Source organism: Gymnogyps californianus, chromosome 1 (assembly GCF_018139145.2).
Source record: "Gymnogyps californianus isolate 813 chromosome 1, ASM1813914v2, whole genome shotgun sequence".
Taxonomy (NCBI): Eukaryota; Metazoa; Chordata; class Aves; order Accipitriformes; family Cathartidae; genus Gymnogyps; species Gymnogyps californianus.
Window position 1 is genome coordinate 41,264,653 of NC_059471.1, and position 20,686 is coordinate 41,285,338.

General features: G+C 36.9%; 1 protein-coding gene across 6 annotated transcripts in view; it reads right to left on the bottom strand.

Moving 5' to 3' along the window:
• Positions 1–20,686, bottom strand: part of PCDH9 (protocadherin 9) — a 688,564-nt gene that overhangs the window by 500,597 nt on the left and 167,281 nt on the right. Inside the window, exon 4 of one of the 6 annotated variants that reach the window (XM_050901167.1) lies at positions 19,407–19,434. The exons of 4 other annotated variants lie outside the window; for them this stretch is intronic. In XM_050901167.1, the coding sequence (XP_050757124.1) occupies positions 19,407–19,434 (28 nt within the window). Of the gene's footprint in view, positions 1–1,065; positions 1,094–19,406; positions 19,435–20,686 lie in introns of all 6 variants that reach the window. One more of the 6 variants, XM_050901149.1, reaches the window with a different exon arrangement.

The following is a 20,686-nucleotide window of genomic DNA, read 5'->3' on the forward strand; positions in this document are numbered from 1 at the left end:
TTTTCTCTTTCATTCTGTGAGGATAACAACTTAGACATTAGTGGGCTTTCCTGAAGTGTACAGCACTGGATCCAAGAACGGAAGCCAGTTTTGAAACTATTATGCAGTATATATTTATATGAAGAATACACAGGGTTCAACAAATAAATGAGATTAATAATACCTTGAAGTTTAGTTTTGCACTGGTTTTGTCTGGAGTAGAGTTAATTTTCTTCACAGTAGCTTGTATGGTGCTATGTTCTGGATTTGTGACCAAAACAGTGTTGATAACACCCAGATGTTTTAATTGTTTCTTAGCAGTGCTTGCACAGCCTCAAAGCCTTTTCTGTTTCTCACCCCACCCCACCAGCAAGTAGGCTGGGGGTGCACAAGAAGCTGGGAGGGAACACAGTTGGGACAGCTGACCTCAACTGACCAAAGGGATATTCCATACCATATGACATCATGCTCAGCATATAAAGCTGGGGGAAGAAGGAAGAAGAGGGGGACGTTTGGAGTGATGGCATTTATCTTCCCAAGTCACCGTTACTCGTGATGGAGCCCTGCTTTCCTGGAGATGGCTGAACACCTGCCTGCCAAAGGGAAGCAGTGAATTAATTCCCTATTTTGCTTTGCTTGCATGTGTGGCTTTTGCTTTACCTATTAAACTGTCTTTATCTCAACCCACGAGTTTTTGCACTTTAACCCTTCTGATTCACTTCCGCATCCCGTTGTAGGGGAGTGAGCAAGTAGCTGTGTCGGGTTGAGCTGCCTGCTGGGGTTAAACCACAACCAGTTTTTAAAGCAGTTTTTAACTATTCCGGTAACAGGTATAACACCTTTTCTGTTTTGTTTTGTTTTGTTTTGTTTTGTTTTGTTTTGTTTTGTTTTGTTTTGTTTTGTTTTTTACAATGGCCACTTTCATTTCACAAGTGTTTTTCTTCTTTATTACCAAATCACCTTTATTTGGTGGTGGGAAGGAAGATAGACTCAGTTTTAAAGGAAGTTCTTTCAACAGAAATTCTTTTAGACACAGTTTCAGCTACTAAGGGAAACCAGTTGCTTTAGTACTTTCTAAGAAACTACTGCATTTTGACTGCATTTTTGAGGTACACTGCTTTGTAACTCAGGCATATAAAAATGTTAACACTTTTAAGCAAGAGTAAGTGTGTACATAAGCAAGAAAATAAACTTGTTTAGTATGCATGTTACAAGATAGCAGAAAATCAAGCACAGCATAAGTAGCTCAAAATGTTCCAGCTGCATCTAAACTTACCCTCTTGGAACATGACTCCATCTTCTGCCCAGTCCATGTGCCCTGATTTCCATTCCAGAATTATCAGGACACTGAGAAGAGGATATAGCAGATGTCCTTCTGTTGCCAACACACAAAATTTGCATCCTGTTGGGAATGTGCTCCCTGACTTGGACATTTGCAGGGCTGATATGTCCAGTGCTACAGATATAGTCATAGTGTCTGGCTCCTGCTCCAGATTGAAGAAAAATTTGATAGTGGTGGAATGAAAGGGCTTATTTCTTTACTCCAAAGCAAAGAAAATAGTGACTGATTGCAGCAGTTGTTACCCAAGGATATACTCTCAATCCAATTACTCTCTCTATTAAAATGACAAAAAAGTATGGGAAGTTAGGCAGCAGAAGGACTATAAAGTGATAGTTACAATAATAAGTAAATCTTAATCTTTTTCTAGTGCTTTAACATTTAGCACTTTCTCTAGAACTGTAGAAATCTCAATATTCAGTAGTTATAAAGCTCACATTGCTAAATATGTGACACTGCAACATGTGTTAGTTCACTTTCTCTCTATTAAGAGGTAAAATTTATGAGCCTGTGTAAAGAAAACTATAGCCATCAGATATCAAATACAGCCTGTGCTTTTTCTGTAGCCAACCAAAAGATCACATATTCTTGTTGAATAGGATAAATGGCCGTATAAATTTATTTCAATATTTTCAAGCAGAAGATAACTTGCCTAAGTATTTTTCTTGCCTGTTACCAAATAAAAGAATGCAAGCTGAAATTCACACTTCTCTGCTAGCAAACAGGTAGCCAGCTGAAGCCTTCTGTCCAGTAAGAGCAAACAGACTTATAATAACTGGCATAGGACGCTCAATTTCATCCACAATATAATATATACAGTACCATTATGTCTACAACAGCTGACTCAGGCCAAATCTAAATCCAAATCTAAAATATGATGCAATTTGGGAAATCCACATACTGTCAAGAATGTATTGCTCTACTCCAATATAGTGTACTTCTGTAAAAGTAGCCACTAGATACAGATTGATATCAGACTATCTGTACTATCAGTACTTACAAATGGGAAACCCTGAATCTACAACCTGTGACTTGCATATTAGCTTTACCAAAACTAAGGATATGAACTTTCAAAACTTTGTCAACTGAGCCAATTTACAGTGAGTCAGCAAAGTGAAAGTCCATCAAAGAGAACAGCAAGTGAAATAATGGCTTTACCAATTTTAACAGAAGAATTTGCTTCCCATTTCTCCCCAAACCACAATACTTTTATAAGGTGCACAATAATGACAGTATCTAACACAAAATTTCTCAGAGATATATGGATCTCAATAGATGATTACATGTCAAATGTTTTTATCCTACACAAGATAACAGATGGATAGGTAGATAGGTAAATGGATAGGTACAAAACATTAGTATGCGTGTGCATATATGTCCGTGCATGACTACAAAGCTCCTTGGCAATCCCATTAAATGCCAAAAAGACTTCTAAATGGATGTTAAATACAAATTAAAAAATTGAAAGTCTGTGACATGTCGAATGTCTGTCCTTTAGTAACCTTTGGTTTTGAGGATGAAAAATTGAGATTTGCCATCCACTTGTACAGTGACTAATGAGCTAATAAATTTACAGACAGATGAATGCAGAATTCTTGATTTCTCTTTAAAAAGGTGCCTACAACCCAAATGAATTATTTTAATCAAAAACAGAAGAGCCATAAATACTGTGAAAGGACTACATTTTTAAGAGCTCTACCCAACCCTTATGAACATAAATGAGACTGTTTACTGTGGTACCATTACTTGTGAGTATAAATACTTGCTCTTTTACTAAAGGCAACCTTTTTTAAAAAAATGAATTCCCAAAAGTTGTGTGTATTATAAATGCTTTCACACATGGAAATCATAGGGATTATAGATTATAGTCCGTATTAGAGTAAGAATTATTATCCTTGGTGACTTTGGGCAGGTGCTTTCATTCTTCACTCTCCCATTCGCCTTCCTATTCTTCGCCTATGAATACTATTTTTCTTGTAAGCTCTTTGAAGCAGGAATTATTTATATACGTACTTTAGTGCTCTAGTATTGACTGGGGACTCCAGGAACAATTGTAATACAGATATAATAAATGTATGTATGGATATTCACAGTTGGTGTCATACCTACACTATTGTTACGGTTACCTATGAAGATGCTACTTGGTTTGGAGTATGTGCTATATCAAACAAACTGATCTCCCTTTTGTCAAAAAACTTCTACTCTTTTCTAACAGTTTCTAAAGTTCACTATAGACTTACTTCGTTTATAGTCTTTATCACTTCATTCCTCCCTTTCTCCCTTCACTTGTCTCCTTTCTGTCCCTCTGCAACATATTGCTACTGTGGGAGGTATTCACACTGTCTAACTTTAGTCAACTAATTCAGGGCTCTGAATCACCCTATAGGAGTGCCTACCTCATAGAATATGACTATATATGGAACAGACATTTTTAAACTTAGGTGTTCTAATATGTACTTTCTTCAAATACCCCAAGGAGCTTGGCCTAGGTTGTGTTAATATTCCACTGTATAAAACACTGCCTGTCAACAGTAAGCGAATTTATGGAGTGTTTTGGTTGCAGATATTTTTGCACTAGCTTAGCACCTCACTTTCATTTCTCTCACCTAGATTTAACACAGTAAGCACACTATCTGTAGGAAAGCATAAAAGAATAAAAGAAAATAAAAAGATGAAATGCATATGGTATTTACTCATGGAATTTGCTAAAACATTAATAGAATTTAAAAAGCACATGGCTGCTCAATAAATTGCAGCATTCAACCAAGGAGGCTGCAGCTGTGAGTAAGACAGTACATCAGTCCCATGCCTAACCATGTCTTGACCTTTCTTCTGAGACTGTCAACAAAGGTGCCAATTAGAGCAATGATTAGAGCAACACATTTTGTGTCGTGCTAAACACAACTGTTACCAAGGGGACAAAGATCATACATTTTGCTTAACATTGGATTCCTGATTGGCTCAACACAGATCTTCCACTGACAACTACTTTGGTAAGTCTCAAGATGAGAAGCAGGTAAGTGCACCATTCGCATACTTTTCTTTTGATCTCTTGGGACACAGAAAAGCTTATACTGTAAATGTCTGAATGATTTCCTGGTACATCGTTGATTTTGTTTAGTTTATCATCTCTCTCACACAAATGAAGTGATCTAAGAATTTACTAAGTTCCTTTTATATCAGGATTTAATGTTAAAACTATTTGTTTCCACATATCACATCTAATTATGTCAGCCATAAATTATGCATCCTAATTCAACATATTGAGAGCTGCAAGCCAGGTATTCAAGATCAGCTTCTGAAAGCCTCCCCTTCAACCAAGCCATAAGAAAAGGCTTGATCAACATATGTATCAACTATCAATTTATTTCGTTAAAGAATGTCAAATGTGATAAGCTGATTAGAGACAGAAAAAGAAGAAAATAATTTTTTTATCAAAAGTTTAATTAAAATGAGTGGAATTAGTTTTGCTCAACACAACACTGTTTTTCCTTCCTAATCAGATCTGCTTTCCACCACAGTAATTACTAGGAATTGACCATCTAGGGAGAACCACAAGGATATGGAAAGATGCAAGATCTGTCCAAGCAGGTTTTAAGTATAAGAGGTATTTTAAATTGAAAGTGTATAAAGGCATACAGACTGACAGTTATGATAGGGCTACTTGGATTTACCAATTCCTGGGAGGTGGGAAGAACTTATATAACATACCCTATTTTAAACCTTGCATTTCTCAGTTAATGTTATGGACAAACTTCAAACATTTGGCTAAAATTGACAAGGCAGTTCAGAGATGTTTGCACGCAAACTAACTACTGCTTCATTAAAATTCTTCTTTTACAGTTAGGCACAGGATTAAAATGTTTCCTTACCATTCCTCTCCTTTGTAAATTAAGTACTATGGCATATTTTTTTTCTTTTGGTGAGAAAAAATATATTGTACAATAGCAAGCTATGATGTAACATTGACACTATTATCAACACTTCTGGCTGTACTCTAAATCTTTAAATTGCTTTCCTAAAATAAGTCTGGGACAAAAAATTCCAGTACCTTGAATATACACATACTTTTGAAGTTATAAAAAGAAGTTGAATTGATATATTTTTACTTTTTAAGGAAAAAGACAGTACAAACTTTATTACTTTGTTCTTTTGGGTTGGTTCCCCCCTGCCTCCTGCAGCTCTAACTTACTATTACATGAGTGGCACTGTGTTGTACTGGCTCAATGGAATATGAAATGGAACCTAAAAGTTAAAAGCCAATCATCTGATTTCACTGTTCAAAATCAGTAAGATCCGAAATTAAACAAAAAACAGATGAACAATGAAAAACAAATTAGAGTGAAGCTATTACAGTTACCATTGCTATTAAATGACAAGGCAGTTAACTTCTATGAAGTTACACACTAAAGACTCACTTTTAAAATAAAGATATTATTCATAGGGCAGCATCCTTTTTACAAAACTACAAAGATAAATATAAAATTTAAACCTTCAGACTAGAACATCTTGAATTTTAATGACACTCTTGTTTGATATGCTTTTACAATGAATGGTCAGTAAGAGCTTGGGAACATACCACAAGAATTTCCAATACTATATTTAATTTTGATAGGAAAAGATTAAATATGTCCAATGATTCAGCCCTGGGTTCCCTATCCATCAGGAAAATTCAAAGGAAGCACTCTGATAGTTATGTTTTCAAAAGACAATCCACTCTAGGGATGGACAACATTCACATCTGCTGATGTTCACATGTTGTTAACGATACACTAATATACTTAAAATAATACTTAATATGGATGAACAGGATATGCACATCTTGTCCATAGGCAAGACCTAAGTATCTTGTGAAATCTGTGTTTGTTAGTATGAAGACATAGAAGTTTCTTTTAGTAAGATTCAGCTAGATCATTTTCTTCTCTAACAGATAAATGGCTGATACTTTGTACATTACCTGTCAAATACTTGATTTGATAGATTCTCCATTTCTCAAAGTGGAATCGGTATGGAAAAAAAAAAATATTTGAAGTTAATGTAATAATTAATGTATCTGTCCATCTAGCTTTACTGTTTTCAGCTGTTTCCTTCTGGGAACCATATATAATTCTGCGCTGAGAGTTTTGACTGGATGGTTTGAGGATTACAGTTTGCCTTACATAGACAAGTATAATTAAAAGTGTCAGGAAAAAATCAATGTCTTTGAAAAATAGAGTGCCATCACACAAAAAAAGTGAAATCACAAGTGATTTGAGAGTGTTCATAAAAAGGAGCTTTTCAACTATAACTTTGTCACATTTGGATCAAATCTGAGTTCCACTGAAGTAAAAACCAAAAGTCCTATTGATTTTTACTGATACATTTTTTACCTTTAAGTGAATTTGTAAGAACTGAATAGAACAATTGCATATGTTTATGTCTTTATGATTGTATATATGTGGAAAATCCCCAGTAAGGGCAGCAACAATACATTGTCCCAGTTCTTGTTTAAGTGTAGAATAGCTGAGTAAGGATCTTACACAGAAACTTTTTTATAGCTGTGAATCTCAGGAAGAAAAAGCAGCTAAAATCCAGAAATGTTACCTTTTGTGCCTCATAATTCTATTAGTTTGCTTAGCCTAAAGAAAAAAAAAAATCATAACGATTTTAGGATTTATATGAACTTCAAATGCAGAGGTACTCAAAAAGCCACCCAAGCCTGCTCCCAATAGTTACAGAAACTCCCATGACCTGAAGCTGATGGGTTTCTTTTCACAGATTTAAGGATATGAAACAGGACCTTCCAAACAAAAGGTATGTTAGCCAATATATTCCTTCACAGCTTATTCCCACTGTGTTGTTTCACTTATTATCTTGTACATTAAAATTATAACTATTGATACCACTCTCCAAGAAGAAGTCATTACCAGAGACTAACAGGATGGAGGTAGGGAAGGTATTAAAACATTTAATTTGAAAAATGCAGCATCTCTCATGGGTTCTGATATTCTACTAAAGTCTGGGAAACACAGGTGGATGTACAGCCTTTTAAGGAAAGGAGAGAACCAAGAAGCCTGCCTGAAAAGCACTGATAAATCTTTTCTATGTTCACATTAATTTTGATATAGGTTCTAGAGAAAAAGAAAAGAAAAAAAAAAAAATCCTGCGAAAAAATGTGCTGATTCTGCACTGGATTATTATCAGGATATGGATTTATTTCAGACAGCATTTTAATGCTTATTTATCGATACATTTTATCATGGTGGGTTTACATGAAAAATAGTGGGCTACAGGCTTCATTTAATGAGTGACAGCCTCCTAGAGATACTGAAAAGTATTCTGTGATATTCTCCCAAATGGCAATGCACCATTAAAAAGGCATATATTTATCTCTTAATGCTATCTGAATACACACACATTTCAAGAGATATATTAGCCCACAGCAAATGCAAAGCATGGATATTTTCCGTATGAAGCCAGCAGCAGGCATGGTATTCTCACTGTTTTCCATATGCATTGTTTCTGCAAAACTCAGCCTTCATCACTTAACGTTAAGTCATTTTCTTAGGTTTGGCTGGCAAACTGTAAAGACTTACATAACTTTTTATTAGGTTGCTGCTTATTTTGCAAATATATTGTGAAAAGCATTCAGCTTTGAATTGTTCACTGCAGTGAGCTCACATTTTTGGTATACTTTTTTTTTTCCTCTACATTAACTAAATGGCACACAATACAGTCTCTGTTCTTATATTTGATGCAAAAGCATCATTAATATAGCATTATGTTCATTAATAGGTGTGACTGTACAATTTATGTTCTATCCCTGTCACTTTATTACGCTGCACAAGCACTGTGGTATTTTAGAACCTTCCAAAATTAAGTGAAGAGCACCAAGTTTTCTTCCTGTTCTTCCTTCAAATAAGAAACTCTATTTATATTTTTGATTGTGCTGTGTTATACTGATAATTTTTGTGTTGCTATGCATGAAAAAAAAGGTCAGGGTGGCAAGTTTTACTGTTATTCTCTTATAATTCAGTATCCTATATTTGACTATATCAAAATAGCTTGCTCAGGGAAAAAGAATATATATAGAATATATACTCATATACACACACAGATATATATGTGTGCATATATATATATATATATGTATGTATAATTGGTCCACAGATAGCCATAGATTATATTCCATGTTCTGCCCTCAAATCTTATTGGGCTCCAGGACTAGTTGTAGAGAGGTTACTAGCATTTTAATAGGCTCGTTCAGAAAAGAAAAACTTGATACTTGTTGTCAACCTCCATTCCACCCAAAATAGTTTGGTTTAGGGTTGGGTGGTCTATGGTATGGAAAATACTGTATTTCCTCCAGATAAAACTTTGGCAATATTGTGAGAAGTTCTAGTTGTCCTTATAGTTCCTTTACCAAACAAGTAGAGTCTGAGTTGCAGGTGACTGATCACATTTCCACCAATATGTTCAGCATCTCTTTTAGTGTCCGTTCTGAATTCAAGGCAGTGGCATGCATCTGTGCAAGGTGTCCCAAGCAGTCTGAGGAGCCTTCCTCTGTGCAAGCAATCTTCTTTGTGAAGAAAGGTGGTGGAGTCTGTTGCATACTGTAGGCAGTCAGGGTTGATGAAGCAGACATAGACTCTCTCAGGGAGAGGATGGGGAACACTTGAGAGAAAAAGAGAGAGATACCAGGAAATAAGCAGGCCTAGGGGATGTCAGGACATACAAAGCCTCAAAATAAGTTTGCCTTTCCCCATTTCCACAAGAACTTTGGGGATTCCAAATTTTAAAATATCTGGTTCATATCAGATTTTGAAAGCAAATCTGGAAAATTAACAGCTGCCTAGACCTTACCACTAGTTTCCTTTTTTTCCTTATTTTCACACAAAGTCTTAGGTGTAAGAAGTAGACTCTTATAGTCCTGCTTATTTAGACTGATTATATTCCTGGTTTTTAGGATTATCACCAAGATAGTGTTAAGAACTGCTATGTTAAAACCTTGCTCCCATTTTAATTTTAAATGTGTCTGCCCAACATACTGAGTGAATTAACTACTTTTCCATCCTCTGTCCTTCATTTCCATACTTGTGGTCACAAAGAGCATAGTTGTGTCTCAGAGATTTCGCTTTAATTGTGAAGGTATCCGGCCCTTAATCTTGTTAGAGTAACTGAATAAATGTGGCAAGAACAATGTTCCTCTCAAGAGACTAACTCAGTCTCCATCTCAGAGATTAAGTCATTTTGGAATAGGATGCAAGATGAAGCAAAACTTTTCTCAAAGATAAAAAAATGTATATATATTGTCAATTTTCATTATAGCAAAAAGTTAACAGCAGGGTGCTTCAAGGCACCACACAAGGACCAGGTGTTAAAAATATATTAATTAATGTGAAAAAAATGAGTGAACAGCAATGTTGCAAAATTTGCAGATAACACAAAATCTGTTAACCAAGTCTGAAGAAGACAAAAAACTTCAGAGGTAACTGACCAAGCGAGATGGATGGGTCATCTTAAAAGAGGTGAAAATCATTTATTTAAATGCAAAATAATGCATATTGGTGAAGAAAAAAAACCTGTAACAAAGGTTCACTTTGTTCACTCATTCACTTTACCAGAGATCTCAATTAAGAGCGCCAACTTAAGAAAAACACCTGGGCCTCACTGCAGACAGCTCAATGAAGAGCCCTGCTCGATGTGCAGCTGCAGTCAAAAAAGCAAGTAAAATGTTAAGATGCATAAGAAATGAGTTGGGGAATAAGAAAGAAAATATAATGTCATTACATGAATCAATAATTTTCCCTCCTCTGGAATAGTGTGAAGTACTGGTCACCCCATCACAAAAAAGATATTACTGAATTAGAAGGTATTCAGAGAAGAGTGATTGTGATAATTAGGCATATAGAGAAGCCTTCATATGAAAAGACTGAAAAAAATTGGAATTGTTAACCTTAGAAAAAAAGATGAATAAGGAGGGATATGATGAAAGTATAAAAATGGTAAGTGGCAAAGAGAAAATAGATCAGGAGCTTCTGTAGTCCTGCATCTCATAATTCAAGAACAAAAGGACACTAAGTGAAAGTGAAAAGCAGCAGCTCCAAATCTGATAAAAGGACATACTTTTTAATGCAGCACATAATTAGATTATGGAACTCAATGCCACAGGATGTCACTGATGTCAAGACCTTACCAAGATTCAAAGAAGGACTTGGCACTTACATCTCTTGATATTCTTGGGAATCTTACGCAGACTAACCGTTAAAAAGTTTTGAAAGAGAGGTTATGTGCCATGTTTCATGATTTAAAAGACAATACTTTCAAAAAGAATTTGGAGAAAAGTTCCCTGGAAGTGGATTTTCCCATCTCTGTCTATTTGATTATTTTGTTCTTTGCTTTGCTTGTTTCGCCTGTATTTTCTCTTGAGACATCTGGGCAGTCTTGGAGGGATACTGTGTAATAATGAATCACTATTCTGAACCATTTACTATTATCCTAGTATCTTAGTATCTCCTGTGAAATCCTAGTATTAGGACTTTGGTCTTCCCTTTTGCAGAATAATTGTCCTATGCTCTATTGTATTCCACTCCACTCCATTCCAGTTAGCTGACTGGATTTGTCACCCGTTGTCAATTAGTATAACCATTGCCGTAAGCTATATAGCACTGTGCATGTGTTTGGAGCAACTGTGAAATTTCTAGATGCAGAACCAAATACATTTTTGCTATGGCAGCTATACAATTGATTCCATGTGTCCCAATTGTCTTCAAGCCCTACCTTAACCTCCAGCTATGCTATTGACATCTTGCTTCACATCCTGCAGCTGGAAAACATACGCAATGTCTCCAAACAACAGACACTTTGCTTCTTATGCTTCCTATTCTCCATAGTTTCCTTACCACATTTTTTTCTCCTTTCTGCCTGTCTTGCTGCTCAGAGAGATAAGGTATTCTTCTTCCTCCTTTTGTTCTTAAACTATTTCTTTTCTAATTCATTAGCTTTTCTTTACCTAGTTCTTTCCTATATGAAGACTTTCAGTGCAAGTAAATAATGATAGGCACAAGCATAAAAGAGCTTTTCCTCAAATCAGATCTGTTAACTGAAAACTGAATCAAAAAAAGAGTGTGAAAGATACTTGGTAGAAGCAGAATCGTTGATTTTGAACAGTATTCTCAAATAATTCTTCCTTCCACCGTTATTAATTTCATTATATTCTCAAAGGGGGTGTGAGGAGGGGGGGGGGGGGGAGAAAACCTTTAAGTATTGTAAGTATCTGTTAGAGGTTTTGGAGGAAAATGGTAGTAGTCTATTTATTATTATCAGTATTATACCAAAAGCCAATTAAATTATATAGCATTAAAACGACCCACAATTTTCAAAGATTCAGATTCAACCAACTTGTCAGAGGCCTCATTCAACAGAAGCTATTAAACTAGATAGCAGGGAGATAAACCATACGGGTACCTTTATAGAGGTTCAATTAACTGTTACTATTGCTTTCATCTGACACCTACCCAGCACAAAACCTGGTAAGTTCTGTGGGGGTTTGAGGGTAACTATAAAGTAAGTGAAGATATTGGGGGTGAGGGCACAGAGCAGCTGTGTTTGTAGGGCTAGCTGGGTGAACAAAATGCTGGAGGGCTGTAACTGCCTTGAAGAGAAGTCGAATTCCGACAGTGCTTACGAAATGGACACTGCAGAGAGACTGTGAAGATACCTGACCCAGGGATAATACTTGAGAGAAGATGGGTAGCCCCAGTTGAGCTAAGATGTGACCAGCTACTACAAAGAAAGATGTGGTGTGCTTTATCTCCTCTTCTTCCCCAACAACTTCCATCACTGGAGGTTTTCAGGATGCAATTGGACAGGGTGCTAGATAATCTCATCAAGGCTCCCTTTCCCACAAAAGGTTGGACCAGATGATCTTTCAAGGTCCCTTCCAACCTGGGCTGTTCTATGATTCTATGAATTGCCTCTGCTTTGGTACTGTTTATTTTTCTCAACTTTCAGATGCATGCCTCACTAACCAGACATGGTCCTATGATTATTTTCCCCTTTTTTCCAGGAAAAAATACTAAAGTAGCATAAAAAGTTTATGTTCTACCTTTCCCATCTTGAGCTGGTATATCCTGCACAATGCTACAAAGCACCATGTGGATTACATATTTGTGTCAGTGCTGCCTTTTGAGACATTCACACTGCACTCACCATATGGTTTAGATATGTCTGAGCGTTTACAGTTAGTCTGCAAGACTGGTTTTAGGCTGAATCCAGTCCACAGGACATGCGCTGAACACTGGCATAAATATGCTATTGTAGTACAACGTTCAATAGCAAAAGAGGAGGAGCTGGTTAGCAACAACAAGGAATTTAATTTTAAAAGCCTAGAAGAAATGGATCCTATATTACGTGGGATAATAAAAAGTATGAATACTGCTGGTCTCACAGGAATATGAGAGGTGTTTCCAGCCTATGAGTATTTACAAATATGAGCTCAGGATAATTGGTATGTGTATTGTTCTTCACCTTTTAAATTTTTATTAAGACTTAATTCTCATTGATAACAATTCCACAATCATGAAACAATGAAATACTTTTAATTTGAAAGCCACCTACTGGGAAAAGAGTGCATTGTATTTTTTCTTATTAAGTACTACATAAATGCAAAAAATATACCCTAATGCTGCATAAATACTGTATTTCCAGCCATATTTTGTCCATTTTATTTTTAATAACAACCACTTAGTTTTAAGTTAGCTTCTTTCCTGATATTTCATATTGTGAAACAAGTAGCAGAACATCTTATCAGGAAGAGTGGATTTAGCTAAATGATCACTATTTTGCAACAAAAAGTTTTCACCTAGACGCCCATGCTACATTTTCAAGTCCACCAATCTACCTTTTCAAGTCAAGTCCTCTGTTCTAAATTTTGTCATCAGTCAAAAAGCATGGCCTGAAGTAAAATATTATTTTCATATGAAAGTCTACACAATTACTGAAAACTATTCCAACTAATTTACTTTCTCTTTCTTAGCAAAGAAGCATAAATGTCAGGCAACTATTAAAATAAAAGATAAAATATTTTGTTACGGTTATGCAAAATTAGGTTTCCCACAATAACATTACCTCATTCGTGTTACTCAAATGCATGCTATCTTCTTGTTTTGCATATTAAATCTAAACAACATATTGTGCTTTTTTTCCTATACCTCATATTGGGTATGTGTTATTTTGTTATACATTGTGCCTGCTATGAACAAATAAACACACTTTTCTTACCATTAAAACAATCTTCTCATGTTAGAAGTTCAGATCCAATTAGATTAGGTAGAAATGTGCATGGAATGAAATATGGATGGGATAGACTTTAGCATCTCAGCTGAGGAAAGGGCACACTGGTTTTTTTTGGTGTCACTGTATACTTGAAAATGAGTTTGGGAAGAAGTACCAATGAGAAGTATATCACATCTGCTTCCATTATGGCAAATGTCTTTTCAAACCAGAAAAGAGAATTCATGCCTATTTTAAATGACAAAAAAGTGAATGTGCAGAATGTTACAAGACCCCACTCAGCACTTCTAAAAAGTGAACCTTCCAAACCTGGAAATGTCACTTACCCAATTACAAGTTAGGCTTCAGTACCAAAGGTGAAACTTAGGGATACTTTTGAGCCTACTGAAACAAAGGCCTACTGAGTTTTATGCTTTCCAGTCTATTACAACTTTATCTATATAATATACACAATCATATTCGATTCTATGTAGAACTCGTTCATTTGCTCTTAGCTTTCTCTACACACTATTTGGGATTTGGCACACACTACACTTTATTCTCAGTCCAAAAGAAGTGATTTTTTTTTTTCCCCTCAGTACAGGAGACTGAGCTATGCCTAATGGTTCTGAATTGGTTTTCCTAAGGCTGAAAAGCTCCTTTTTCTCAGACATTTCAATCAGGAATGGTGTGATTGGAAGACACCAATGGTAAAGGACAGATTTTTTATTTTGTAGTTTTCATCAGGACATAAGCCACATTTCTATGAAAATTGTTAAGCAATTGGAAAAGCTTAACCATACTTAATATAAGTCTAAACATAACTAATACTTAAGTATACTTATAAATGTAACTTGTACTTAATATAAATATACGGTTTATGCATATATACCTTTTTTTTTTTTTTTTTAAATCCTAAAATAAACCGTAGGGTCCCAGCAATAGCAAAGATAATAACAAATTCTCTGCTTCTACTGTGCTAGCATAAACTTAACTCTGGGTATTACTGCATAGAATATGATCTGTTACTATTTCTTTTGTCCACATCTACTGTCTGATATGGAATGAACATTAAAACTTTCCAATATTAAAATGTAGGTAATATCAGATTTGTAATGGCTTCCACAAAACTACTCATGTCTCAAACTCAGCCTCTAGTCAGGACTCCAAAGTGTCCAAGGGCCCGGATGTGCAACACTTATCCATATAATTAAACCCATGATATTCACTACTTATATGGGTAAGGTGTTTGAAGGATGAGGCCTGAAATAATGATTTTGCTCTTAGCCAATACTTATTTAACCAGGAAGGTCAGTTTTCTAAGTTCTAAGTTTATATGGGGCATTACAGAGTGGTCATCTTATGCTATGCAGTGGACAACTGCTACATAGGATTTTTGTTTATTTATTTGTTTTCCCTCATATTATCATTGCTAGTAAGAGGAATTATGAAAAAGCAAAGCAACCTCTGGGACGATAAGAATTTGTTGAACCACTGCTGAGACAGACTTTCTGGATCATTCTTTTACTTAGTTTATGAAATTTATTGGATTTTCAGTTCATGGTAACCAGAGCTATCTCTTAAACTATTCTTCTTCATTTCCCTTCTCCTAATCTCCAAAACCGTCAGTGTTCAGACATAAGAACAGGTTTTTTAGCTCACTTGTTTCTTCCAAAAGATCTCAAAGTAGAAAGCAGCCAGTTATCTCACCAGAAGAGAATGCAAGTGGACACCATTATCACAAGAGGCTTCTGTGACTTCCCAGCATAACTCCTGAGGTACTTAATGCCTTCTTTGCCTCAGTCTTTAATAGTAAGACCAGTTGTTCTCCAGGTACCCAGCCCCCTGAGCTGGAAGACAGGGATGGGGAGCAGAATGAGCCCCCATAATGCAAGGGGAAATGGTTAGCAACCTGCTACACCACTTAGACACACACAAGTCTATGGGGCCAGATGGGATCCACCCAAGGATACTGAGGGAGCTGGCGGAAGTGCTCACCAAGCCACTTTCAACCATTTATCAGCAGTCCTGGCTAACTGGGGAGGTCCCAGTTGACTGGAGGTTAGCAAATGTGACTCCCATCTGCAAGAAGGGCTGGAAGGAGGTTCTGGGGAACTACAGGCCTGTCAGTCTGACCTTGGTGCTGGGGAAGGTTATGGAGCAGATCATCTTGAGTGCCATCACACAGCATGTACAGGACAACCAGGTGATCAGGCCCAGTCAGCATGGGTTTATGAAAGGCAGGTCCTGCTTGACTAACCTGATCTCCTTCCATGACAAGGTGATCCACTTAGTGGATGAGGGAAAGGTTGTGGATGTTGTCTACCTAGACTTTAGTAAAGCCTTTGACACCATTTCCCACAGCATTCTCCTGGAGAAACTGGCTGCTCATGGCTTGGATGGCATACAGTAAAAAACTGGCTGGCTGGATGGGCCCAAAGAGTGGTGGTGAATGGCGTTAAATCCAGCTGGCAGCCGGTCACAAGTGGTGTTCCCCAGGGCTCAGTATTAGGGGCAGTTCCATTTAGTATCTTTACCAATGATCTGGATGAGGGGATTGAGTGCACCCTCAGTAAGTTTGCAGACAACACCAAGATGGGCCAGAGTGTTGATCTGCTTGAAGGTAGGAAGGCTCTGCAGAGGGATCTGGACAGGCTGGATCGATGGGCCAAGGCCAATTGTATGAGATTCAACAAGGTTAAGTGCCGGGTCCTGCACTTGAGTCACAACAACCCCATGCAATGCTACAGGCTTGGGGAAGAGTGGCTGGAAAGCTGCCTGGCAGAAAAGGACCTGGGGGTGTTGGTCGACAGCTGGCTGAATATGAGCCAGCAGTGTGCCCAGGTGGCCAAGAAGGCCAATAGCATCCTGGCTTGTATGAGAAACAGTGTGGCCAGCAGGACTAGGGAAGTGATTGTCCCCCTGTACTCAGCACTGGTGAGGCCGGACCTTGAACACGGTGTTCAGTTTTGGGCCCCTCACTACAAGAAAGACATTGAGGTGCTGGAGCGTGTCGAAAGAAGAACAATGAAGCTGGTGAAGGGTCTAGAGCACAAGTCTTATGAGGAGCGGCTGAGGGAACTGGGGTTGTTTAGCCTGGAGAAAAGGAGGCTGAGGGGAGACCTTATCACTCTCTACAACTACCTGAAAGGAGGTTGTAACGAGGTGGGTGTCGGTCTCTTCTCCCAAGTAACAAGTGATGGGACAAGAGGAAACGGCCTCAAGTTGCGCCAGGGGAGGTTTTGATAGGATATTAGGAAAAATTTCTTCACCAAAAGGGTTGTCAAGCATTGGAACAGGCTGCCCAGGGAAGTGGTTGAGTCACCATCCCTGGAGGTATTTAAAAGACTTGTAGATGTGGTGCTTAGGGACATGGTTTAGTGGTGGACTTGACAGTCTTAAGTTAAGTTAAGTTAAGTTAAGTTAAGTTGGACTCGATGATCTTAAAGGTCCTTTCCAACCTAAATGATTCAATGGTTCTATGAACTCCTGAAATGGGATGAAGGAGTAGAGATGGGGAAAGTCCTAAATATGTTACAGTTTGAGTTCTTCAACATCTGGATGATGAGGTAAGGTACATTTGGGCTATGGATATTCTGTCCTCTACCCAAGCTCATAAAGAACTGAGACTCGCAATCACATAAATTCTCCAAGGGAATGAGTCTGCTACAGCTGTAGTTATTTGTATGAAATTATTTAATTCTCACTAGTTATTAAGTTCTGTAATGCCCAAGTGGCAAGATTTAGTGATAACATAGGCTGCAATTGTAGTATGTCAAAAGCCAAAGGATAAGCTCTCCGCTGTAAATGAGACGATGCTGAAGAACTGAGAGCTGGCATTTGGCCAAATCGAAGATTTGTATAGGACAAATGGGATGACGAAATAATCTTAATCAGCAGTGGATAATTTTTGAAAGAGATAACAAAAAGATGTTATTGTTCTTGTCAACCTTAACATTATCTCTCATTGTCCTTAATTTCTCTGGCCAAATTAGAAGTAGTATCTGTTCCTAAACTGTCCATGCCAGCCAAATTCCAACACAGTTAACTGCAAATAATGAATAACCTATAAAGCAACTATTATCCGTGACTTTGGATGTTTTAGCAAACTTTTTCTAAAGCAGTGATTATGATTGTGACTCTTTGCCTTACCAGAAATCAGTAGCAGGTGTATATTGTCTGTAAGAAAGCTAGTATTTAGTCGATTTGTTACTTTGCTGTGTGCTACTTATCTGCCTAATGTCTTGGGCAATTTACAGATTTAGTCTTCATGAAAGTGAGATATTTGAAATAGTAGGTTGGTCCCAAAATTCTGCAAACAATTACTTGTCAGCATCCTCCTATAGCTCTGCCAAGCTACTTCTCACATGTCCTAATGGGCAGTACTTTGGGCTTTGCAACAGCAATTGGCCTGTTTAGACTATAATGAGCAATCACCTGAAAAAGATACGGCTTTACTCAGGACTCAGTGAGGTGCCTATAACTACTCCTTGTTCAACAGGACTAAATACAACATTATAGCACTTCTACAAGAAAATTTTATCATGGTTCACTCTGGTTTTTTGCACATATTCACCAAGTTCTAATTTGGAAAATTTTGTCTTTTTTTTATATTGGGAATTTAAGTTAGCCTATTGGCAAGGAGATATTAACCAGAGCAATTTCTCAAGGATTTGAAGTAGACAGAACAAGTCTCTGAGTGAAAGGATAGAAAGGCTAATGAAATACATACATCAGAGAAGGCAGTGTGCAAGAAGGCAAACCCTGTTAGAAATTCACTCTGTAGCTTGAAAAATATTTATATTTTTCTCTACTAACCTGTAAGCAAGTTATTACTAATACAGAAACCCATTGATACTTACAACCTTAAAAAAATAATAATACAAGAACGCTTAATTATAAGGAGGGATTTTATGGAACAGAGTTACAATTTGGCCATTATTTAGGAAGGTCATTATTTGCCATTTTTAAGAGCAGTTTAACTATACCTAAATATCTATGACATTATACTAAACATCCCCCCAGTGACACTCAATCTGTCATTCTCAAAGTACTCTGCTGCCCTCAGAGGAAGTAATAGATAGCATTTTAATAAATGAACGAGCTACAAAATCACATTTCACTTTGAGGAGACTTTCCTACTACTTTGCTCTCTACATAGAAGTGGCAGGTACCTTCACCTAGGGGCCATTTTCTATGTGCTTGTAGACCAAAGGGCTCTATTTGAAATCGCAGCAAGAGTTCTCCCTTTGCCCCTCCTCATTTAACAGAAAGTTTGTACTGTGTAACCTTCCACAGAGTAGAGCAGAGGATTCACAAGAGTGAATCCTCTCAGCTTGAGCATGTAAAACTCTTTATTATTACCATGACAGAAATCTCATTTTCCAAGCATACTCTGTCTCTTGCAGAATATACAAGGTTTAAATGCAGATGCAGTCAAAATCTCATTAATGACTCAGATCAACAGCTGCCACTGATCGTTAAAACATAAATGCAGTGACTTCTAAATCTTAAAATGACACAGTAGCTGTGCATTTTGGGAAATGAGAGAAACTCTGACTATAACGTAACAATCCATTAATATTTTCTTCCTGCTACCTAGGTATTGCTGAGAATTTTCTAGTTAAAATGAAAAGAACAACATAGCTTTCATTAGACTTTTTGAAACTATCTGATGAAAAAAAGAGAGATGTTCCAGGTTTTTCTTGATGTCTATCATAAGCCACTTTCTTGATGTGTACGTAGTTTTGCTTTCACTCTGCGAAGAGTTGCTTGAAAAGAAACTTGGAAAGCTCCTCCCTTTATTTTTAAAGCATAAGATTTTGTAAATCCCTACTTTCTCTAAAGTAGAATATCTTACTGGACTACAAATTTTGAAATACAATGACTTTTTTATATAAATGAACCTAAACCATCCCTTGCTAGTAATGGATTAGAATGCAAACTGGGCACAAGTTGCAGGTAATGGCCACTAGTGGGACCCACTGCCTTCATCACTTATCATTGCAAATAATGTTACCTGGCAATCAAAGATACAGAGACAAATAAAATAAAAACTAAAAATAATTTAACATAAAAAAAATCAGGTGGCCATCACCTGAGATCCCTAACATTCATAAACAAGTAGCTCATCTCTATTTCTCAATTTATATTTAAATCCTATATATTTAATGGGAATTGAGAAAGAGCCGAACAAAACAAAACAAATTAAAAAAAAAAAAAAGAGTCCCATTAAGAAACAAGAAGAAAAACAACTACAGATAACAAAAATTCATGGTTAAAAATATTTTAGATCTAAATTTAACTCATAAAACCACAATTTGGAACAGGTGTTTATGAAATCTTTTCAATTTGCTGCGACATGCAATATGTGATCTGATTGAAACAAAATAATAACCAATCAAATCATTGTCAAGTACCTAAAATGACTGTGTGTTGCAAATGAGTTCTCAGGGAAGTCAATGGGAATTACCAGGTGACACCATCCCAAAATGCCTGTGACAAAGAAAGTGCAACTGGAGTTTTGCATGGCAGTAATACTAGCTGTCTAGAGGGGCAGCATTTAGAGGAAGGCTAACAGCTGCAACCATTCCCAAATCCAAAAAATGGGAGAAAGCAAACATATCCCTCTCACAGGTGTAAGCCATCCACCTCAGAAAGCTCACCAATTCACCTGCCAGGCATGTTGAAATGTTATTCCTTAGGTAAACTACCTCCAGTACCACACGTCCCAGTCTCTGCAAGAACTGATGCATCTCTTATTGTTCAGGAGGGTTAATGAGCAAACTCTTAATAAATGACTGTTTTGCATCTTTTTTTTACATTTTGGTGATGTAAATACTACCTTTTTGATCTGTTAGTGTTTTGATATTACTCTGTGTTAAAGAAAGCCAGTAGCAAATCAGGCCTCAAGAGTTGTTCCTCATAAACTCCTTGTGATGTAAATGGCTCTATCTGGTTTAAAGTAAAAAGCAGCACACGCAGGGTAACACCTTGGGAAGAAAAACATCTTTGCAAAGAGCAAGTAAATTCAAGCTCATGAACAGTACTTATTTAGTCATTACAAAAGAAAAGTCCCTCCCTTCTCCATTCACCTCAGCCTGAATCACAGTCATT